This window comes from Ochotona curzoniae, unplaced genomic scaffold (genome assembly GCF_017591425.1).
Source record: "Ochotona curzoniae isolate NIBS_2020 unplaced genomic scaffold, NIBS_Ocur_1.0 contig_4064, whole genome shotgun sequence".
NCBI lineage: Eukaryota > Metazoa > Chordata > Mammalia > Lagomorpha > Ochotonidae > Ochotona > Ochotona curzoniae.
Genome location: NW_024466107.1, coordinates 3,459,164 through 3,475,802, shown reverse-complemented (window position 1 = coordinate 3,475,802; position 16,639 = coordinate 3,459,164). Strand labels below are relative to the sequence as shown.

Here is a 16,639-nt window from a genome sequence, read left to right as displayed (position 1 = left end):
TTTCTGTCTGAGATTCAACATGACATCCTTTGTGGGACAAATATGGATTGAGCAGGGTGTGGGGGTAGCACCCTCCCAAATACCTGGACCCAGGAAGCTATGAGATCCCAGGCAGGTGGGAGCTTCCATCAAATGAGCCAGTCAGCACAGCCCCAAGAGAGGGAGGGGGAGGAGGTACAGTCACGAAGGGCTTCCCGGAGGAGGTTTCCAGGCCGAGGGTGTGAGCAGGGTTCCAACACTGAGGGCTGCTGACACCTCAGGCTCTCACCCAGTGAGGAGTGGGCCGGGCTGTGGTGCAGCAGGCTAAGCAGCTGCCTACAACGCCAGCTTCCCATTAGGGCTTCCAGTTCAAGTCCCAGCTAATACACTTGTACTCCAGCTCCCTGATGATGGGCCTTGTAAAGCAGCGAGGGTTGGCTTAAGTGCTCGGGCCCCTGCACTCACGTGGGAGACCCGGATGCAGTTCCTGGCTGCAGCCTGGTGTAGCCCTGTCATTGTGGCCATGAGGGAGTGAAATAGCAGACAGAAGATCTGTCTCTACTTCTCTGTCATTCTGCCTTCCTAATATATATATATATATATATTAGAGAAAGCAATTTTGGAAAGATTCACTAAAGAAAACATAACAATCAGTTTCCAGCATGGAGGTAAACACCCACCAAGAGAACACCATGAGTTCTCGGTTTAAAGCTTGCAAAAGCTCAAATCTAGTGGGTACATTCTCGTGTGGACTTTTTCCCTTTTCTTTTAGTTCTGTTTGATAATAAAAATGTCAGGTAAGCAGTTTGAGTGGTGGGGTATAGCAAGTGGGTGAATGTGCTGTTTCTTAAAAAAAAACACTCATAGGATTGTTTCTTAATAAAGACCCGGGCACCACTACCCCTCTGCTGTCTAGCCACGCCCTGGAGGACACCCAGCTGTGCTGTGACTCCCTTCTCTCCTCCTGCCCCTTTGGCTGACCCAGCCACGTGAGCAGCTCCCAGGACACCAAGTGTGTAAGAGACACAGGAATATCTGACAGCTGTGTCAAAAAGCCACAGGGGGCACAGACTCTGCCAACGACCAACAGGAGCTTGACCCTGCATGGCCGCCTGCTTTTTCTGCTTCCCACTGGGAAGGCACTGGCATCCCTGGGCACACAGCCTGTCCCCACAGAGCCTAGCCGACCCTCTCCACACTGCCTCCCGGAAGGACCCCCTCCCAAGCAGCTGGCTCTAACCCAGGCAGTCTGCTGGTGTGACACACAGAGCCGAGGGCCAGGCACCCCTGCTGCTCCTGCCTGGCTCCGGGAGGCAGCCGTGCTGTCGTTACTCCCACACACACGTCTCCCATCAGTTGGACCTGATGACCGAGCGATGCTGCCCTGCTCCCCACTCTGGAGCTGCCTCTCCTGACTGCTGTGGGTGGGCTCTGCCGGAGCTCCTAAGGTCTCCCCTGGGTGACTGGGCCCCCCCTGCCCCAGCCCCCCAGCTTCACTCCACACAGGGACTGGCCAGCTGTCATCCAGCTGCTGGGACTAGACACCTGTCCCCAGCTTCACCCACTCTGGTTTCTACTGCTTGTCCACGGCTACGATCCCCACTAAGACACACACATGTGTGTACATGTGGACACACACAAATGCAACACACTGACACACGTGTAGCACACACATGTACATGTGTGCACAAATGCATAGGGAGCAGTCATGCTGACAGCCAGGGCACTGACGATTTCACACTCTGCATACTCATAAGCTAAAACTGGGGTGGCCTCTTTCCCAGGGACTCCCTAAAATTCCCTGTCTTTGGCAGATCCCAAAACATCAACTGAGAGAACATTGGGAACTCATGTTTAATTGTTCCTCCAAGTTTTATCATTAAGGTATACGTTACCGGACCTGGCGTGGGAGCCTAGTTACTAAAGTCTTCTTGAATACACCGGAATACCATATGGGCGCCGGTTCTAATCCCGGTGGACCCGCTTCACATCCAGCTCCCTGCTTGTGGCCTGGGAAAGCAGTCAAGGATGGCTCAAAACCTTAGGCCCTGCACCCATATGGGAGACCTGGAAGAGGCTCTGGACTCCTGGCTTTGGATTGGCTCAGCTCCAGCCATTGCGGCTCCTTGGGGAGTGAATCATCAAACAGAAGATCTTCCTGTCTCTCCTCCTCTCTGTATATCTGACTTTGCGATACCAATAAATAAATCTTTTAAAAACATACAGGCTACCAGTGCTGGTCCTATGGTGCAGTAGGTGGGGCTACCACCTGTGATGCCAGCATCCCAGGTGGGCACCGTTTCAAATCCCAGCTGCTTCACTTCCAGTTCAGCTCCCTGCTAATGGCCTGGAAAGGTAGCAGAGGGTGACCCGAGTCGTTGGGCCCCTGCACCCATGTGGGAGACCTGGAGGAAGTTCCTGGCTCTGGCTGCTACAACAATTTTGAAGAGTGAAACAGAAGATGGATCTCTCTCTTTTTTCTGTGACTCTGCCTTTCTTTTTTTTTAAGATTTATTTATTTTTATTGCAAAGTCAGATATACAGAGAGGAAGATCTTCCATCTGATGGTTCACTTCCCAAGCAGCCGCTACGTTTGGAACTGAGCCAATCTGAAGCCAGGAGCCAGGAGCCTCCTCCAGGTCTCCCATGTGGGTGCAGGGCCCAAGGCTTTGGGCCATCCTCAACTGCTTTCCCAGGCCACAAGCAGGGACCTGGATGGGAAGTGGGGCTGCCTGGATTAGAACCAGCACCCATATGGGATCCCGGGAATGCATGGCAAGGACCTTAACCATTACACTATCGCACCGGGCCTGGCTCTGCCTTTCAAAATAGAAACAGAGGCTACCCATTTTGTTCCTGTGTGGACCCAATTTTGTTCTCAAGCTCTTTCTAAGCTAGATAATTTGCAGACCAACAGGATTTGGCTTAATTTTTAAAAATCTCCTTAATTGTTGGATAACCTGTAAAAATAATTACTGCATGTGCAGCCGAGCCCCAGAGGCCACACACTTTTTTAGGATTCAGCTCTGTTCCTCCTTTCCCACGTGACTTCACTGTGGGTGTGCCCGAGTTCCATCTCCCCTGGCACATGTGGGGACTCCTACAGCCCGTAGCTCCTCTTCTCTGGCAGGGAATGCAATAGTTGGGCTCCCTCTTGAAGTTAGACTGTTTAGATGAAGGCGAGAATTGTACCCCTAAAGTGTGTTACTTGGATGGACACACACACACGCACACATATTTCAATAAGCTCCTGTATAATCAAAAGATGTGCTTACTTTGGGGGCATTTTCAAATCCTATTCCATAGGATAGATTTTACACAAATCTTTTGAGGACTTCTCATATCCTTGGATTTCCAAATTGCTGAGAAATCCAAATTGTGAGTAAATTTATCTTCTAAAAATATTCTCTCTTGGGTCTGGCATGCTAGCCTAGCAGCTGAAGTCCTCACCTTGCAAACACTGGGATGTGATGTGAATGCCAGCTCCTTGCTTGAGGCCTGGAAAATCAGTAGAGGACGGCCCAAAGTGTTGGGACCCTGCACCCACATGGGAGACCCAGAAGTTGTTCCTGCTTCCTGGCTTCAGATTGGCTCAGCTCCGATCCTTGAGGCCACTTGGGGAGTGAACTGCTGACGAAGATCTTTCTCTCTGTGTCTCATTCCCTCTGTAGATCTGCCTTTCTAATAAAAATAGATAAATCTTTAAACAACAATATATTTGGAGACAGGGATCCCATATGGGCACTGGCTCGAGTCTTAGCTACTCCACTTCCCATCCAGCTCCCTGCTTGTGGCCTGGGAAAGCAGTCGAGGACGGCCCAAAGCCTTGGAACCTGCACTCATGTGGGAGACCCAGAAGAAGCTCCTGGCTCTTGGCTTCAGATTGGCTCAGCTCCAGCCACTGTGGCCATCTGGGGAATGAACCAGTGGATGGAAGATCTTTCTCTTTGTCTTCTTCTGTTTGTCAATCTGCTTTTCCAATAAAAAGAAATAAATCTTTTAAAAATTATCTTTATTTATTTGTTTTTAAATTTTTATTAGAAATACCGATTTAGAGACAGAGAAAGACACTTCCATTTGCTGGTTCACTCCTTAAACGACCATAATGGCCGGGGCTGAGCTCGCTGGTCTGAAGGTGGGGGCCAGAGCTTCTTCTGGGTCTCCCATGTGGGTGCAGGGGCCCATGAACTTGGGCTCGCTCAGTGCTTACCCCGGCCATTGGCAGGGATCAGATGTGGAGCCGCTGGCACATGAATCAGCACCTATACAGGAAGCCAGCGCCACACGGAGAGGGTTAGCTTGCTACATCATGATGCCAGTCCCCCAAATTTTTTAGTTCAACTTTTTCGCAATTTTAAAAACTATTTACTTATTATTTGAAAGGCAGATTTACAGAAAGGAGAGAGAGATTTTCCATTCGCTGGTTCACTCCCCAAATGGCTGCAATGGCCAGAGCTGATTTGATCCAAAGCCAGCAGGCAAGAGCTTCTTTTGGGTCTCCTATGTGGATGCAGGGACCCAAGGACCTGAGCCATCCTCTGCCACCTTCCCAGGCTACAAGCAGTGAGTTGGATGGGAATTGGAACAGCTGGGGACTTGAACCGGCACCCATATGGGGTACTAGACTGTAAGGCAGAGGATTAGCCCACTAAACTACCATGCCAGTCTTAGTTTTCTGCAAATTTTGCAGAACTCATATGAGATCATGTGGATTCTTAAAGGTTCTTTAAATTTTGTAAAGGAAATTTTAAATTAATCAGAAAAGTTATTCGAAAGGCAGACAGGCAGGCAGAGGCAGAGACAGAAAGAGACGTTCCACTGGTTGCCTTGCTCGTCAGATGCCCACAACCGGGGCCAGGCCAGTCTTAAGTCAGGAGCCTGGAGCCCAATCCAGGCCTACCAGGTAAGTGGCAGCGACCCCAGTACTGGTGCCACCACCCCTTACCTGCTGGCTTGCACGTTAGCAGGAAATTTGAATTGTAGGTAGAGATGGGACTGGAACGCAGGTATTTCCGTGCAGGAGGTGGGTGTCCCACATGGCATCCTGGCATGGTGCCAAGCAAACACCCCTCAAGAGTCTTCTTCAGGCTTCTTTAATATTTATTTTCACTGGAAACTCAGATTTACCGGAGAAGGAGAGACAGAAAGATCTTCTGTCTGCTGATTCACTCCCCCAAGTGGTCGCTACAGACAGAGTTGAGCTGATCTAAAGCCAGGAACCCAGGAGCCTCTTCCAGGTCTCCCTCGTGGGTGCAGGGTCCCAAGGCTTTGGGTCGTCCTCCACCGCTTCCCCAGGCCACAAGCAGGGAGTTGGATGGGAGGTGGGACCACCGGGATACAAACCATCGCCCATATGGAATCCTGGAGTGTGCAAGGTGAGGACTTCAGCCACTAGGCTACCATGCCAGGCTCCCGTGAAGTCTTTTAAGATTACTTAAACAATGACAAGCAGGAGAATTCACTGACCAGATTTTTATTAAGTCCCTATCCTGGAAGCTGATACCTGCATGGTTTTTAAGAGTTAGTTTATAAATGACCAGCAGTCTACTAAAGAGAAGCAGAGGACTCTCCTTCCTGGGGATGGGTACCCAATCCAGCAGTGAAAGCACTGATCCAGATGTCCACATTCCACACTGGCACCCTTGGCTGCAGCTCTGGCTCCCGCTCGGGCTCCCAGCTTCCTGCTGATGCAGACCCCGAGAGGTCGTGGAGAACGACCCAAGCGACTGGGCTCCTGTCCGTTATCACGGGGACCTGGACTGAGCTTCCGGCTCCTGGCTTCAGCTGGGCTCAGTTCTTGAACCCAAACCTAAAAACCAATGCTCAAAGTTCAGGAGACGGGATTTTGAAAAACACAAGACACTTTCTTGAGTAGCTTGTCCTATGTCAAGTTCTTGCTGCTCTTAGAGAGCTGGGGTCTGCCTTGCACCGGGCATTCAGATGCACCACGGCCTGCCTGTGGGGCCCAGCTGGTGGCCTCCATGCTGCTCTCGGGGGAATCCACCTGTTAGGACCAGATATTGGCCCCACTTGCCAGTGATGGGGATTTGTGCAATCTATCACTTCGTACAACCTGAAGGGGAATCATACCCTTGGGAAGTGTCAAACCCCAGTACTATTCTGGTCAAAGTATTCTCAGTGGGTCTTTTAAAACAGCCATAAATGCCCAGGGCCACAGTGTATCCTGGGGTCATCAGTATCCTTTTTGATCAAACTGTACCTGCATCTGACCAAAGGCTGTTTGGACAGAGATGAGAACCCGAGTAGCAGGTGCATTCCCCTGTCCCAGGTTCCCGGCCGTGTACCCCTGGCGGCTGTCCCTCTCATCCTGGCTGTAAGGGCCCCGGTTCCCAAGAGGCAGCGGATGCTGGTACTTCTCCAGCGTCACAAAGAACGCTTCGGCTCACCCTCCCTCCTCCTTGGGACTCTGGTGGGGCTTCTCATCTGTGGGGGCTTCCCAGCACTCCCCACTGCAGTGCTGAGTGGCCACCTTGAAGATGATGGAGCAGAGGTGACCGCTCATTGCCTTCACGCGTCCCTGACGCTCCGTGGTGCATCACACACACACACACACACACACACACACACACACACACACACACACACACACACACGTGTCAGGGGAGTCAGACGAGACACACCCGAAGCTCTCCACAGGGGGTGGGGCGTGGACATGCTTGGGAGCAGACACTGCCATGGGGGAGAGGATGGCTCTGCTGCCTGCGGGTTGCAAGGTGGCAGGCTAGATCAGTGTGTCCCCTCCAGCGATCCAGGACCACGGCCACCATCCGAGTCCAAAATGCACCCGCACAAGCTTATGTCTCCAGGGACTAGGCACAGCTCCATCTGGCTCAGGACCAAGCTTCCTGTCCCTCTAGCTGTCATCTCAGGGACCTCCACTCTCAGCTGTCACCTCCAGGGACCTCCACCCCCAGCTGCCACTCCAGAGACCTCTCACCCTCAGCTGCCAGGAAACCCCCTCCACTCCCAGCTGTCCATCCAGGGTCTCCCACCCCCAGCTGTCACTCAAGGGACCCCCTCCCCCGCCCCCTGCTGAGGTGGTCAAGGCCATATCTGTTTCACAGAGGAAGTGAATCACCAGCCCCTCTGGGCACCTGCTTTGAACTCTGAACTTACTTTCATTCAGCCAGTAGATGGAAGATCTCTCTTATTTTGACTTCCAAATAAAATATTTTAAAACCAGATTTATTCATTTTATTTGAATGTCAGAGTTAGACAGAGTGAGTCTTCCATCTGTTAGTTCACTTCCCAAATGGCTGCAATGGCCAGAGATGGGACGGGAGCCAGGAGCTTCCTCTGGGTCTCCCACATGAGTTGAGGGGTCCAAGGACTTGAGCCAAGCCAGAAGCAGTGAGCTGGGTCAGAAGTTGGGTAGTCAGGGATGTGAGCACTGCAGATGGCAGCTTTACCTAGAATGCCACAGAGCCAGTCCCCAAAAACACGTTTTGAAAAAAAGAAGAATATGTTTGGGGCTAGAGCAATGTCTCAATTGGCTAATCCTCTGCCTATAAGTGCCGGCATCCCATATATGCCTGGTTCATGTCTCAGCTGCTCCACTTCTAATCCAACTCCCCACTGATGGCCCAGGAAGGCAGCGCAGGCTGGCTCAAAGCAAAACTCAGAAGAGGATCCTGGCTTCTGGCTTTGGATTGGCTCAGCTTCGGCCGTTACAGACATTTGTGGAGTGAACCAACAGAAGGAAGACCTCTCCCTGTGTCTCTCCTTCTCTACATAAACCTGCCTTTCCAAGAAAATACATAAATCTTTTCAAAAAAAAAGTATGCATTCTAAAGTGAGTCAGAGGATTCTCTGTGCTTTAACATTTTTTTTTTTAATTCAAAAGAGTGACAGAGCTGTCATTTATATGAAATAACAGACAGGATCCCCCCCCCCTCTCTTTTGCTTTTCAAACACATCTTAAATAACAAACTGTGGAGGGGTGGCCTTGTGGCCTAGTGAGCACGGCCCCTGCCCGTGATTCCAGCATCACATGTGGGCTCCACTTGGACACCTGGGTGCTCCACTTCCGATCCAGCCCCTTGCTAAGGAGCCTGGGAAACGCTTCAGAAGGGTGCTGGGCCCCTCACGTGGGAGGCCGGGTGAAGCTCTAGGCTGCTGGCTTCAGCTTGGCCCAATGCTGGCTACAGGGCCCATCTGGGATGTGAAGCAGCAGATCAAAGATCTCTTTTTTTCTCCATGTTCCTTCTGTTAACTCCGACTTGCAAAGAAATAAATACTCTTTAAAAAATAAGCTGGCATCACAGTTGTCCACCAGCACAAGCTGACTATGGAGCAGATGTGCAAATCCCTTGGCTGCAGGTAAGGGTGCGGACTCACAGCCTGAGCCACACCATGCTGGCGGCAGGCAGGCACATCATACCACAGTAGCCTCTGCCATCCCCTGGAGCTCCTCTAACAGCGCCCACACCCCAAAGCATGCCCCTCATCCTACACGTGGCACCCCCTCCAGGACCTCCCCTTCCAGGTGACTGTTCTGCAAGTCCAACCAGCATCCTGCTCATCCTCCCTCTAGCACAGCATGGATGTCTGAGGTTGGATAGCAGCTGTCGCCAGGCCGCACACCTACCAGCAGGAGCTCCTGCACCCAACAGGCATGACATAAAAGGGCCTGCCCACTCTCCTCTGCGTGTACCTGTTCCTCCCAGCACTGAAACTCTCTCCCCATCCCGACACTTGGGTCATTAGTCTCTCCTTCCTATCTGTTTCTTTGCTGAGACCCTGGAAAGTTCCAGAAAAAGGACTGGATGCCATGACTTCATCCCACAAAGGCACAGAAGCCTTGCTGTGCTTTTCACGTCACCACATGTGCCCATGCACAAGGGTCCCATGGGCATTTCTTTGTGGGTCCAGTACTCAGAGGAGCAAAGCAAGAGGTGCAGCCAGTAATGGAATCATGGCCACCTTGGGCAGCATTCAGGGTCAGGTCCTCTCCCTCCTGCTCTTGGCTTCATGACAGAACTGGCTTCTCCACATCCTGGGGCACCACCTGGCTCAGGGTCAGCTCTTCCTGGACCACAATGAAGAGCTGTGAGCGCTGGACCAGAACTGAGGGGACACAGTTCCCACTCACGTACAGGTGCACACACAATGCTCACATAAATATGCACACAGGTGCACACAGACACTCACACAGGTGCACACACTCACACAGGTGCACACACACAGGTGCTCACACAAGTATGCATTTTTGTTTGTCATAGTAAATAAATGTCAGATCATTTTCAAAGCCAATTTTATGACAATTATTTATGTCGAAGAATTTCCTGCTGTCAATAAACCCCAGTACCTTACTAAGACTCAAGTGGAAAACACAGGTCACTCTAGCCTCACCGTCCAGCCTTGCAGACCTGGTCCCTCCCTGCCACCTCTCTCCTGGCAGGTGTCCTACCTGGGACATGTGGGGCAGGGAGCCAGCTGTGTCTGCTCTTCCAGGTGTGCAAAGCTCCAAAAGGCTGTGTTCCCCACCTCCCATCCCAGGCCTCGAGCATTCCCACACTAGCAGACAGTACAAATCCCTGTGGGTAGGGTAGTCAGGGTAGGGGTGAGGGCTGGAGGCCAAGGAGAGGCATAAGGCAAACACTGGAGCCAGCACTGCCGGTTTAGGTGCAGGATGTGACACGAACCAGCTGGGGCCAGGCTGGGGAGACTTTTGGGATGTCTATTTATGAGACATGAGTTACTTCAGGCGAGGAGATGCTGTCTGCACTTGGTACAGAGTAAAGCAGAGAGCAGGTGCAGAGCTAGAAGAACCGATGCACTGAATTCCCTGTGTAGATGCAACAGGGAGGCTTCCTGGGGTTAAGGGACAGGACAGCCAGTGGTTCATGTCCTCCTCCTGGAGGCAGAGGCTGCCAGGCTCCGGCAGCAGGGAGCTGGGGTGGGGATGGTGCTGCTTACTGGATGGCAGAAGCATCTAGCGTTGGTATCAGTGGTTGGTAAGGGCCTCTCTGGCAGACAGTCCCTCCCCTCTTCTTTTTCCTCATCCATAATTTCTGGCTCCCTGCTGCTCCTGAGGTTTTCATAACACGGTAAGAAAACAGGTGGATGCTTAGGAAAATGCACCTGCACCCTCACTCACTGCTCTCTCTGCAGGTGCACCCACTGTTCAGGGGACCAGTGCAGAGTGTGTGTGTGTGTGTACGCTTTCTTTTTTCTTTCCTGGTATCCAGTTAACAGCCCTCTTGGCTGTGGTGAGTATTGAAAACCAGGATGCAACTGACCACATGGGCTAGAACAGACTCACTAGAAATGCAAGGAGTCAGGGCACGTGGGCAGGAGCAGACACAGGAGGATACTCACGACCAGTAGAGCAGCATGAGCAGGAAGGGGCAGGTGATGAGGGCTTGCAGCACCTGCCAGTCCCGGCACAGGGCGGCCAGGCCGGGCATGAGGAACTGGCCCGCCATGGTCACGAAGCTCGCCACCATGGTGATCATGAACCGCTTTCCCGGCGGGCACAGCTCGATTCCTGCAACACAGAACCAACACAAGAGGCATCAGGGCACTGCTGGGGCAACTGGGGGACAGGTGGATGCAGACATTCATCAAGAACCACAGCTCAAGGTCACGGGCGGGTCAGTGGCAGGAGGACATGGCCACTCAGAGGCACCCTGCACAGCAACTGGCAGAGGCTGCTGTTAGCAGGGGTGGGTTTCTTGGCTCTCTTGCTATCCCGACTTCGTCTGCTCCCTGCCTGCCACTGGGCCTGCTGTACAGTGGGGTATGTCCACACCTTGCCTTCCCCTCTTGGCGGTGGGGAAGCTGTGCCGGGGGAACCCTTTGACCTGGGGGCAGGACACCTACTCACTGTCCCACCTGCACTGCCTGCCCTCCCTCTGCTCCTCAAGTTCCACGGGGTCTGCGTGGTGATGGTGTGGGGTAAAGCCACTGCCTCCTGCCATGCCAGCATCCCATATCTGCACCAGTTTGAGCCCCGGCTGCCCCTTCTTCTTATCCAGTTCCTGGATCCTGGCTTTGGCCTGGCTTAGCAATGGTTGTTGCAGCTACTTGGGGAGTGGACCAGTGGATGGAAGATTCTCTCTCTGTAACTCTTGCAAAAAAAGAAACAACCCCTTTATTTAAAGGATGATTTTCTACAAGGGTGCCAACCTGGCATTCCTGCTGCTCAAAACAACAAAGAGAAGAGGATTTTTTTTTTTTTCAGGGAAGATGAATGATTTGTCAGAGTTACTTATCCGCTTGCTAAGTGCAGGCAGGAGATGAAATGCTATGGAAAGCTGTCAAACCCAGGCAAGAACTTGGAGGCTCTGTGTAGGCCAGCATCAGTTAAGGACACACAATACCCACCACCCAAGGGACAATGCCAGAAGGGCACAGTGGCTTTGTGCCAGTGGGGCCACTGGCACAGCTACGGTGACCACCACTCAGCCTTTCTCTGACCACCTATGTCTAATTTGCTGACACATGTGTAGGTGCAGTGTGTTCCTGCACCGTGTCATCGCTCCTCGCCATTTCGGCTCCTTGGAGTTCACCACAGCGCACCCAAGGTCAGGGAAAGACGCCAGAAAGGCTCCCTCGCTCTGAGTGCATCACTTCGAGCACCTGGTGCCAGCCTCCCACAGCCCTGCTCCAGCCTGCCCAGCTTGCCAGTCAGCCCTGTGTCCCAGGGGCCCTGCTGCAGACACACCCTCTCCCTCCCAGCCCGGCCCTGCAGCCAATACAATCAGCCTTCAGGGCCCACTGTCCCGGCATCACAGATTTCAGAAAAACCAAAGGCTTATTTTTTATTTGAAAGACAGAGTTATAAAGAGAGGAAGAAAGAGAAAGAGAGAGAGAGAGACAGATCCTTCACACATTAGTTCACTTCCAAATTGGTCACAATGGCCAGAGCTGGCTGAGTCGAAGTCAGGAGCCTGGAGCTTCTTCTGGGTCTCTCGCATGAATGCAGGGGCCCAAGGACTTGGACCGTCCTCCACTGCTTTTCCATGCCATTATCAGAGAGCTGGGTTGAAAACCAAGCAGCCAGGACTTGAACCTGCACCCCTGTGGGATGCCGACACTACAGGTGGAGGCTTCACGTGTTCATCCAGGGCGCCACCCCATTGTGCATCCATGATCCAAGCACACAGCCCTGCTTCCTGCAGAGCTCAGGGCTCAAGCATCCTTTATTTCACCTGCTAACTCTGCCCAAGCACCACAGCACGGATGCTGCCAACGAGAAGCTGTGACGTGCTTCCCGTCAAGGAAAAGGTGGGCGGTCTCCACTAAGGTAGGAAGGAGAATGCAGGCTCGGCTTGCTAAGCGCTGTAGCTAAAATAAAACAGTGTTGAGGGGCTGCAGAAGCAGCGTGCATTCTGACTTTTCTCAGTGTGAAACTTGGATTGAACTGTGTTGCTCCGTGTCTTTGTGAAGTCCCCATCATACGCAGAGGCAAGTGCTGGCCTTGGTGTCAGAGGCAGGGCTGGCAGGGGCGTGGGAAGGTGTCGCTGCCTTCAGCCCACACACCTGTCTGACGTCAAGCGCAGGGGTATGAGGCAGCTTCCTGGCCCTGACGATACAGAAAAGGTGACTCAGTGGTCTGGCTTCCCAGCCTGCTCCAGGCCCCCGCCACGCACACACACTTGCGTACACGTGCATGAGTGTGGCTGGCACAGCTCTGCATGTGGTTATTGCAATGACACACGCTTTTCCTCACAGTTCTCTCCCTCCTCTTCCTGACCCCCCAAAACCTGAAGCGTGCACCTGCCGTGCCAGCCTCACCTGGGGGTGAGGAGTGCACAGCCTCATGCCCACCTAGACCTACAGGTCTATGGACACATGCATCTCAGGTGAACTGCCTCCCTCCTGCCTCCAACTCCCCCACTCCCACATGACTTCTGGGAAGCCCCGGCTGCCTTCAGACCTCGCCACTCGCCGGTGGGTGGAGGAGCAGGGGCACTCCAGCAGTGAGCTGGTGTTTGCACATGCCTGCCAAGCCCGGGCAAAGCACACTGCTCGACCTGAGGATGCAGGTGTGGCTGTTTGCCGACTGTGACCCTGTTTGCTCGACCCACCAGAAGCAGCCCTTTCCAGCCTGCCTGGACCCAGCTGCGTTCCAAAGGCGGCCCTAAGGAGTTTGTCAAAAAGCAATCATCAAGTAACCACAGCCATTCCCGGCATGTCAATGGTCACATGTTCTTTCTGAATTGGGATGGCAGCGGGTGAGGCAGAAATCAGGTTTTCTGTAGCAGGAGAAGAAAGAAGTTGTAGTCTGGCCTCCATCAGCAGGGGCGGCACTGCAGGGGGACTGTTCGGGCTACCAGGGCTTGCCCCCTGTTCTGCAAGTGGCAATGTTTAGAGCAATGACTCACATACTGTGGAGACACTGGCCTTGGCTTTGAAAGGGATACGGGGGGGTCCCCACTCAAGTGCCCCCTTGCCGCCTGGTTGGTGGGCAGCACAGGCCACCCTGGGCAGGCATGCATAGCATCAGGCAAGACCTGATGTTAGCTGCACTTCAGGGCTTCACAGACCCCATGTTTTACTTTTTCTCCTTTCCCTTACATTTTTTTAAACTTTTATTTATTTGAAAGGGAGAGTTGCAGAGAGAGAGAGAGAGAGAGAGAGAGATTCCCTCTGATCACTCACTTCTCACATGATTGCAATGGCTGGTGCCCGGCCCGACCAAAACAAAGAGCCTGGAACTCCATCTGGATCTCCCACGTGGATTGAAGAAGTTGAAGTGCATGGGCTGACTTGCACTGCTTCCCAGGCACATTAGCAGGGAGCTGGACTGGAACCAGAGCAGCTGGGACTCCAACAGGAGTCCACACAGGATGCTGGTATTGCTTAATCTGTGCCACCACAACAATGGCCCCTTTTGTAGAGCCAATTTCTCTGCCAGCCCCAAACTACAGTATAGTTTCGCTTCCAGGCTGCAGGAGTCTGCCAGCACATGGGATCAACTACCAGCAGCAAAGATCAAACATAAACCCTCAGGCGTCCAGCATGCCTTGTTAGCGCTGTGCCTGAGCTGTGAGCTGGAGGGCCAGCGTTCAGATTCTGGGGCTCTGGTGATCACAGCTCAGTTATCCACCTAGGAGCTGCATGCCTCAGTCTTAGCATCTGAAAAATGAGCTATCATGAGTATTCAATGGCACACAGTACCTGCGTATATCGAGCGCCATGGTTTAGGAATGAGAAACAGCATAGGCTTGTGCTTGAGACAGGAAGAGAGGAACGCCCCAAGGCCATCTCTGCTCTCATTTCTCCACGTGTTTGTACTTCATAGAGATTTTCTCAGACTCAGGAATCATCCAATCAATGACTTCAGCAAAACTGAGGGGCTGGCAACATGGCACAATGGGCAAAAGCCACCAACGGTGATACCAGCAGCATCCTATCTGGGCTCTGGTCCACATCCTGGCTGCTCCGTTTCCACCCAGTTCCCAGTTTCCCTGGGAAAGCAGTGACACATGGCCTGCATGGCTGGGTTCCTGCACCCCCACCCTGGAGACCTGGAAGAAGCTCCTGGCTGCACCCTGGCCCAGCCCCAGCTGCGTGGCTATCTGGGAGTGTACCAACAGATGGCTGAGCTCTGCTTCTTCTTCTCTGTAGTTCTCGACTTTCAGATAATCTCTTCTAAAAAAGCAAAACTGAACACATTCAAGGAAAGCACATCATGGTTGGGGCGAGTGGTTAGCTGGCATTTCACATGCTGGTTGACTCCTCACGCAAGGGGGTCCTGGTTTCAAGGCCCAGCTCTGGCTCACAATGCCAGCTTCCTGCTAATGCAGACTGGCAGGCAGTGGTGATGGCACCACCCACCCTACCACCCACATGAGAGACCTGGAGGGAGCTCCTGGCTGGCTTTGGCTTGGCCCTGCCCTAAGCACTGCAGACTGGATCAAATAACTCTCCTTACGTGCACCTCAAAAACTATTCCTAGTTAAAATTACTTTTGCCCCAACACTTTAACAGAAAGGGCTTACGAGCTGCTCTTAGAAGCTGGAGGGGCTTTTGCTGGTAAGCAGAGAAATGACGTTCATGAGAACTGGAGGCATGCAATTAAGACTGGACTGGTAGTGCCTAGACAGGGCCATGGCCCCGCAGGCCGAGCATACTGGGTACCAGAGCAACCCGAGGCCCCGCTTGCTATGGGCAGCCCCTAGATTAGAGCCTCTCTCAGAGGTCTGCAAACCTTGGCAATCGCAGTACCATGCCACCCAGATCAGGGACTTCAGGTGACAGAGGAGCAAGGTCTGAGCCGGTGCAGAGCCAACGGTCGGCTCCACAGCTATTCCCTGCGGGTCAGCTGGATGGGACCCTGCCCTAGTGTCACTCATGGCTGTGCAGGGGAGATGGATCCAAGTGACAGGGACTGGGCTGGGGAATGGTAACTTAGCAAGGAAGGAGGGGTCCACTTGTGGGCAGCATGGGCCATTGCCTCAGGCTGCTCAGAAGATTCTAACACTGACCTCCCAAGGTCCCACAATTGTAACAAACAAGTCTGCAGAAAATCCTGGAATACACATTTCCTGCTGGTCTGATTTCTCTGCTGGAACCTGACACGGAAGCCAGAATGTTCTGCAAACCAAGACACACGGTGTCAGAAGCTGGCTACTTGCTAGCCTTCCCAGTGTCCAACAGGGCCAACTCCCACCTCCACTCCATTCCTGCAGAAGGGACAGCTGTGCCCTGAGTGTGTGTGCAAAGCCTGACCCTATACGAGTGAACAGATCCTGACCCTGTGCAAGTGTGCATGGCTTGACCTTGTGTGAGTGTCTATAGGGTTTTTTTTTTTTTTAAAACCTTCTGCAGATCTAACCAGATCTAACCAGATTTGGGCACATGGCACACACAGGCAGCCCCCAGCACAAGCGGACAGTCAGGAAGAAGCACGCTGCTCAACTGGTGTACAGGATCTAAGGACTAAGCCATCAGATAGGAGTAGTAAGTCCTGCAAATAAAAAGCCAACAGGCAGCTTGTCATAAACAACTTCTCTGTTTGGGAGCAGCAAGGTTGGGGAGAGCCGGACTTGTCTCTCAGACATCCTCCACCCAGGGAACCAGAGGCCCAGCCCTATCCACACAGCTCCCCAAGCCCCCACCTAGCTTCCAACTCCCCAGCGTCTAGGCAGCGGCCACTCAGAGGCTACATTGCTTGGCAGCTGGGCCCCACTTCAAACCGTGGCCCTCTGCAGCCATGGCTTAGCAGCAGAACTAGTTAGAATCTGCCCTGTATGGTCAAAGAAAGGCTTGGCAGGCAGAGTTGAAGGGCAGGAGGCCCAAGAGGCTCCATCACCAACTGCCAGCTGCTGGGCAGGTGGCCAGCACATGCGTGGGGGTCTCAACTAACTGGGGGTGTGCTAGCATGCTGTTCAGCTCTCCAGAAGAGCCAAAAATTCAGGGGACTAGCACAAGAAAAACAGAGTCCTCATTCAAGATACGTGCGCATGGGCACCAAGAACCTCAACACGCACTAGAATGTTCTCTGGCTGACAGCAAAGGTGTCATTCTCCTATTCATGCAGTTTTGCCCGCCTACGTGTCAGGTTATGAGTTTTGAAAGTCTAATTAAAAAATGATTTGACAAACAAGAGAGTGAGAGAAAGATCAAGAGAGAGTGTCTACTTGATAGTTCACTCCCCCAGTGCCCTTTGTGCTCAGGGCTGGGCCAG

General features: G+C 52.8%; 1 protein-coding gene across 3 annotated transcripts in view; it reads right to left on the bottom strand.

The window, feature by feature from the left end:
- The window catches only part of SLC22A23 (solute carrier family 22 member 23), a 150,027-nt gene that overhangs the window by 28,750 nt on the left and 104,638 nt on the right, over nt 1-16,639 (bottom strand). For all 3 annotated transcript variants that reach the window (XM_040984043.1, XM_040984042.1, XM_040984041.1), the window contains one exon: nt 10,321-10,489. In XM_040984043.1, coding sequence (XP_040839977.1) covers nt 10,321-10,489 — 169 coding nt within the window. The remainder of the gene's footprint in view (nt 1-10,320; nt 10,490-16,639) is intronic.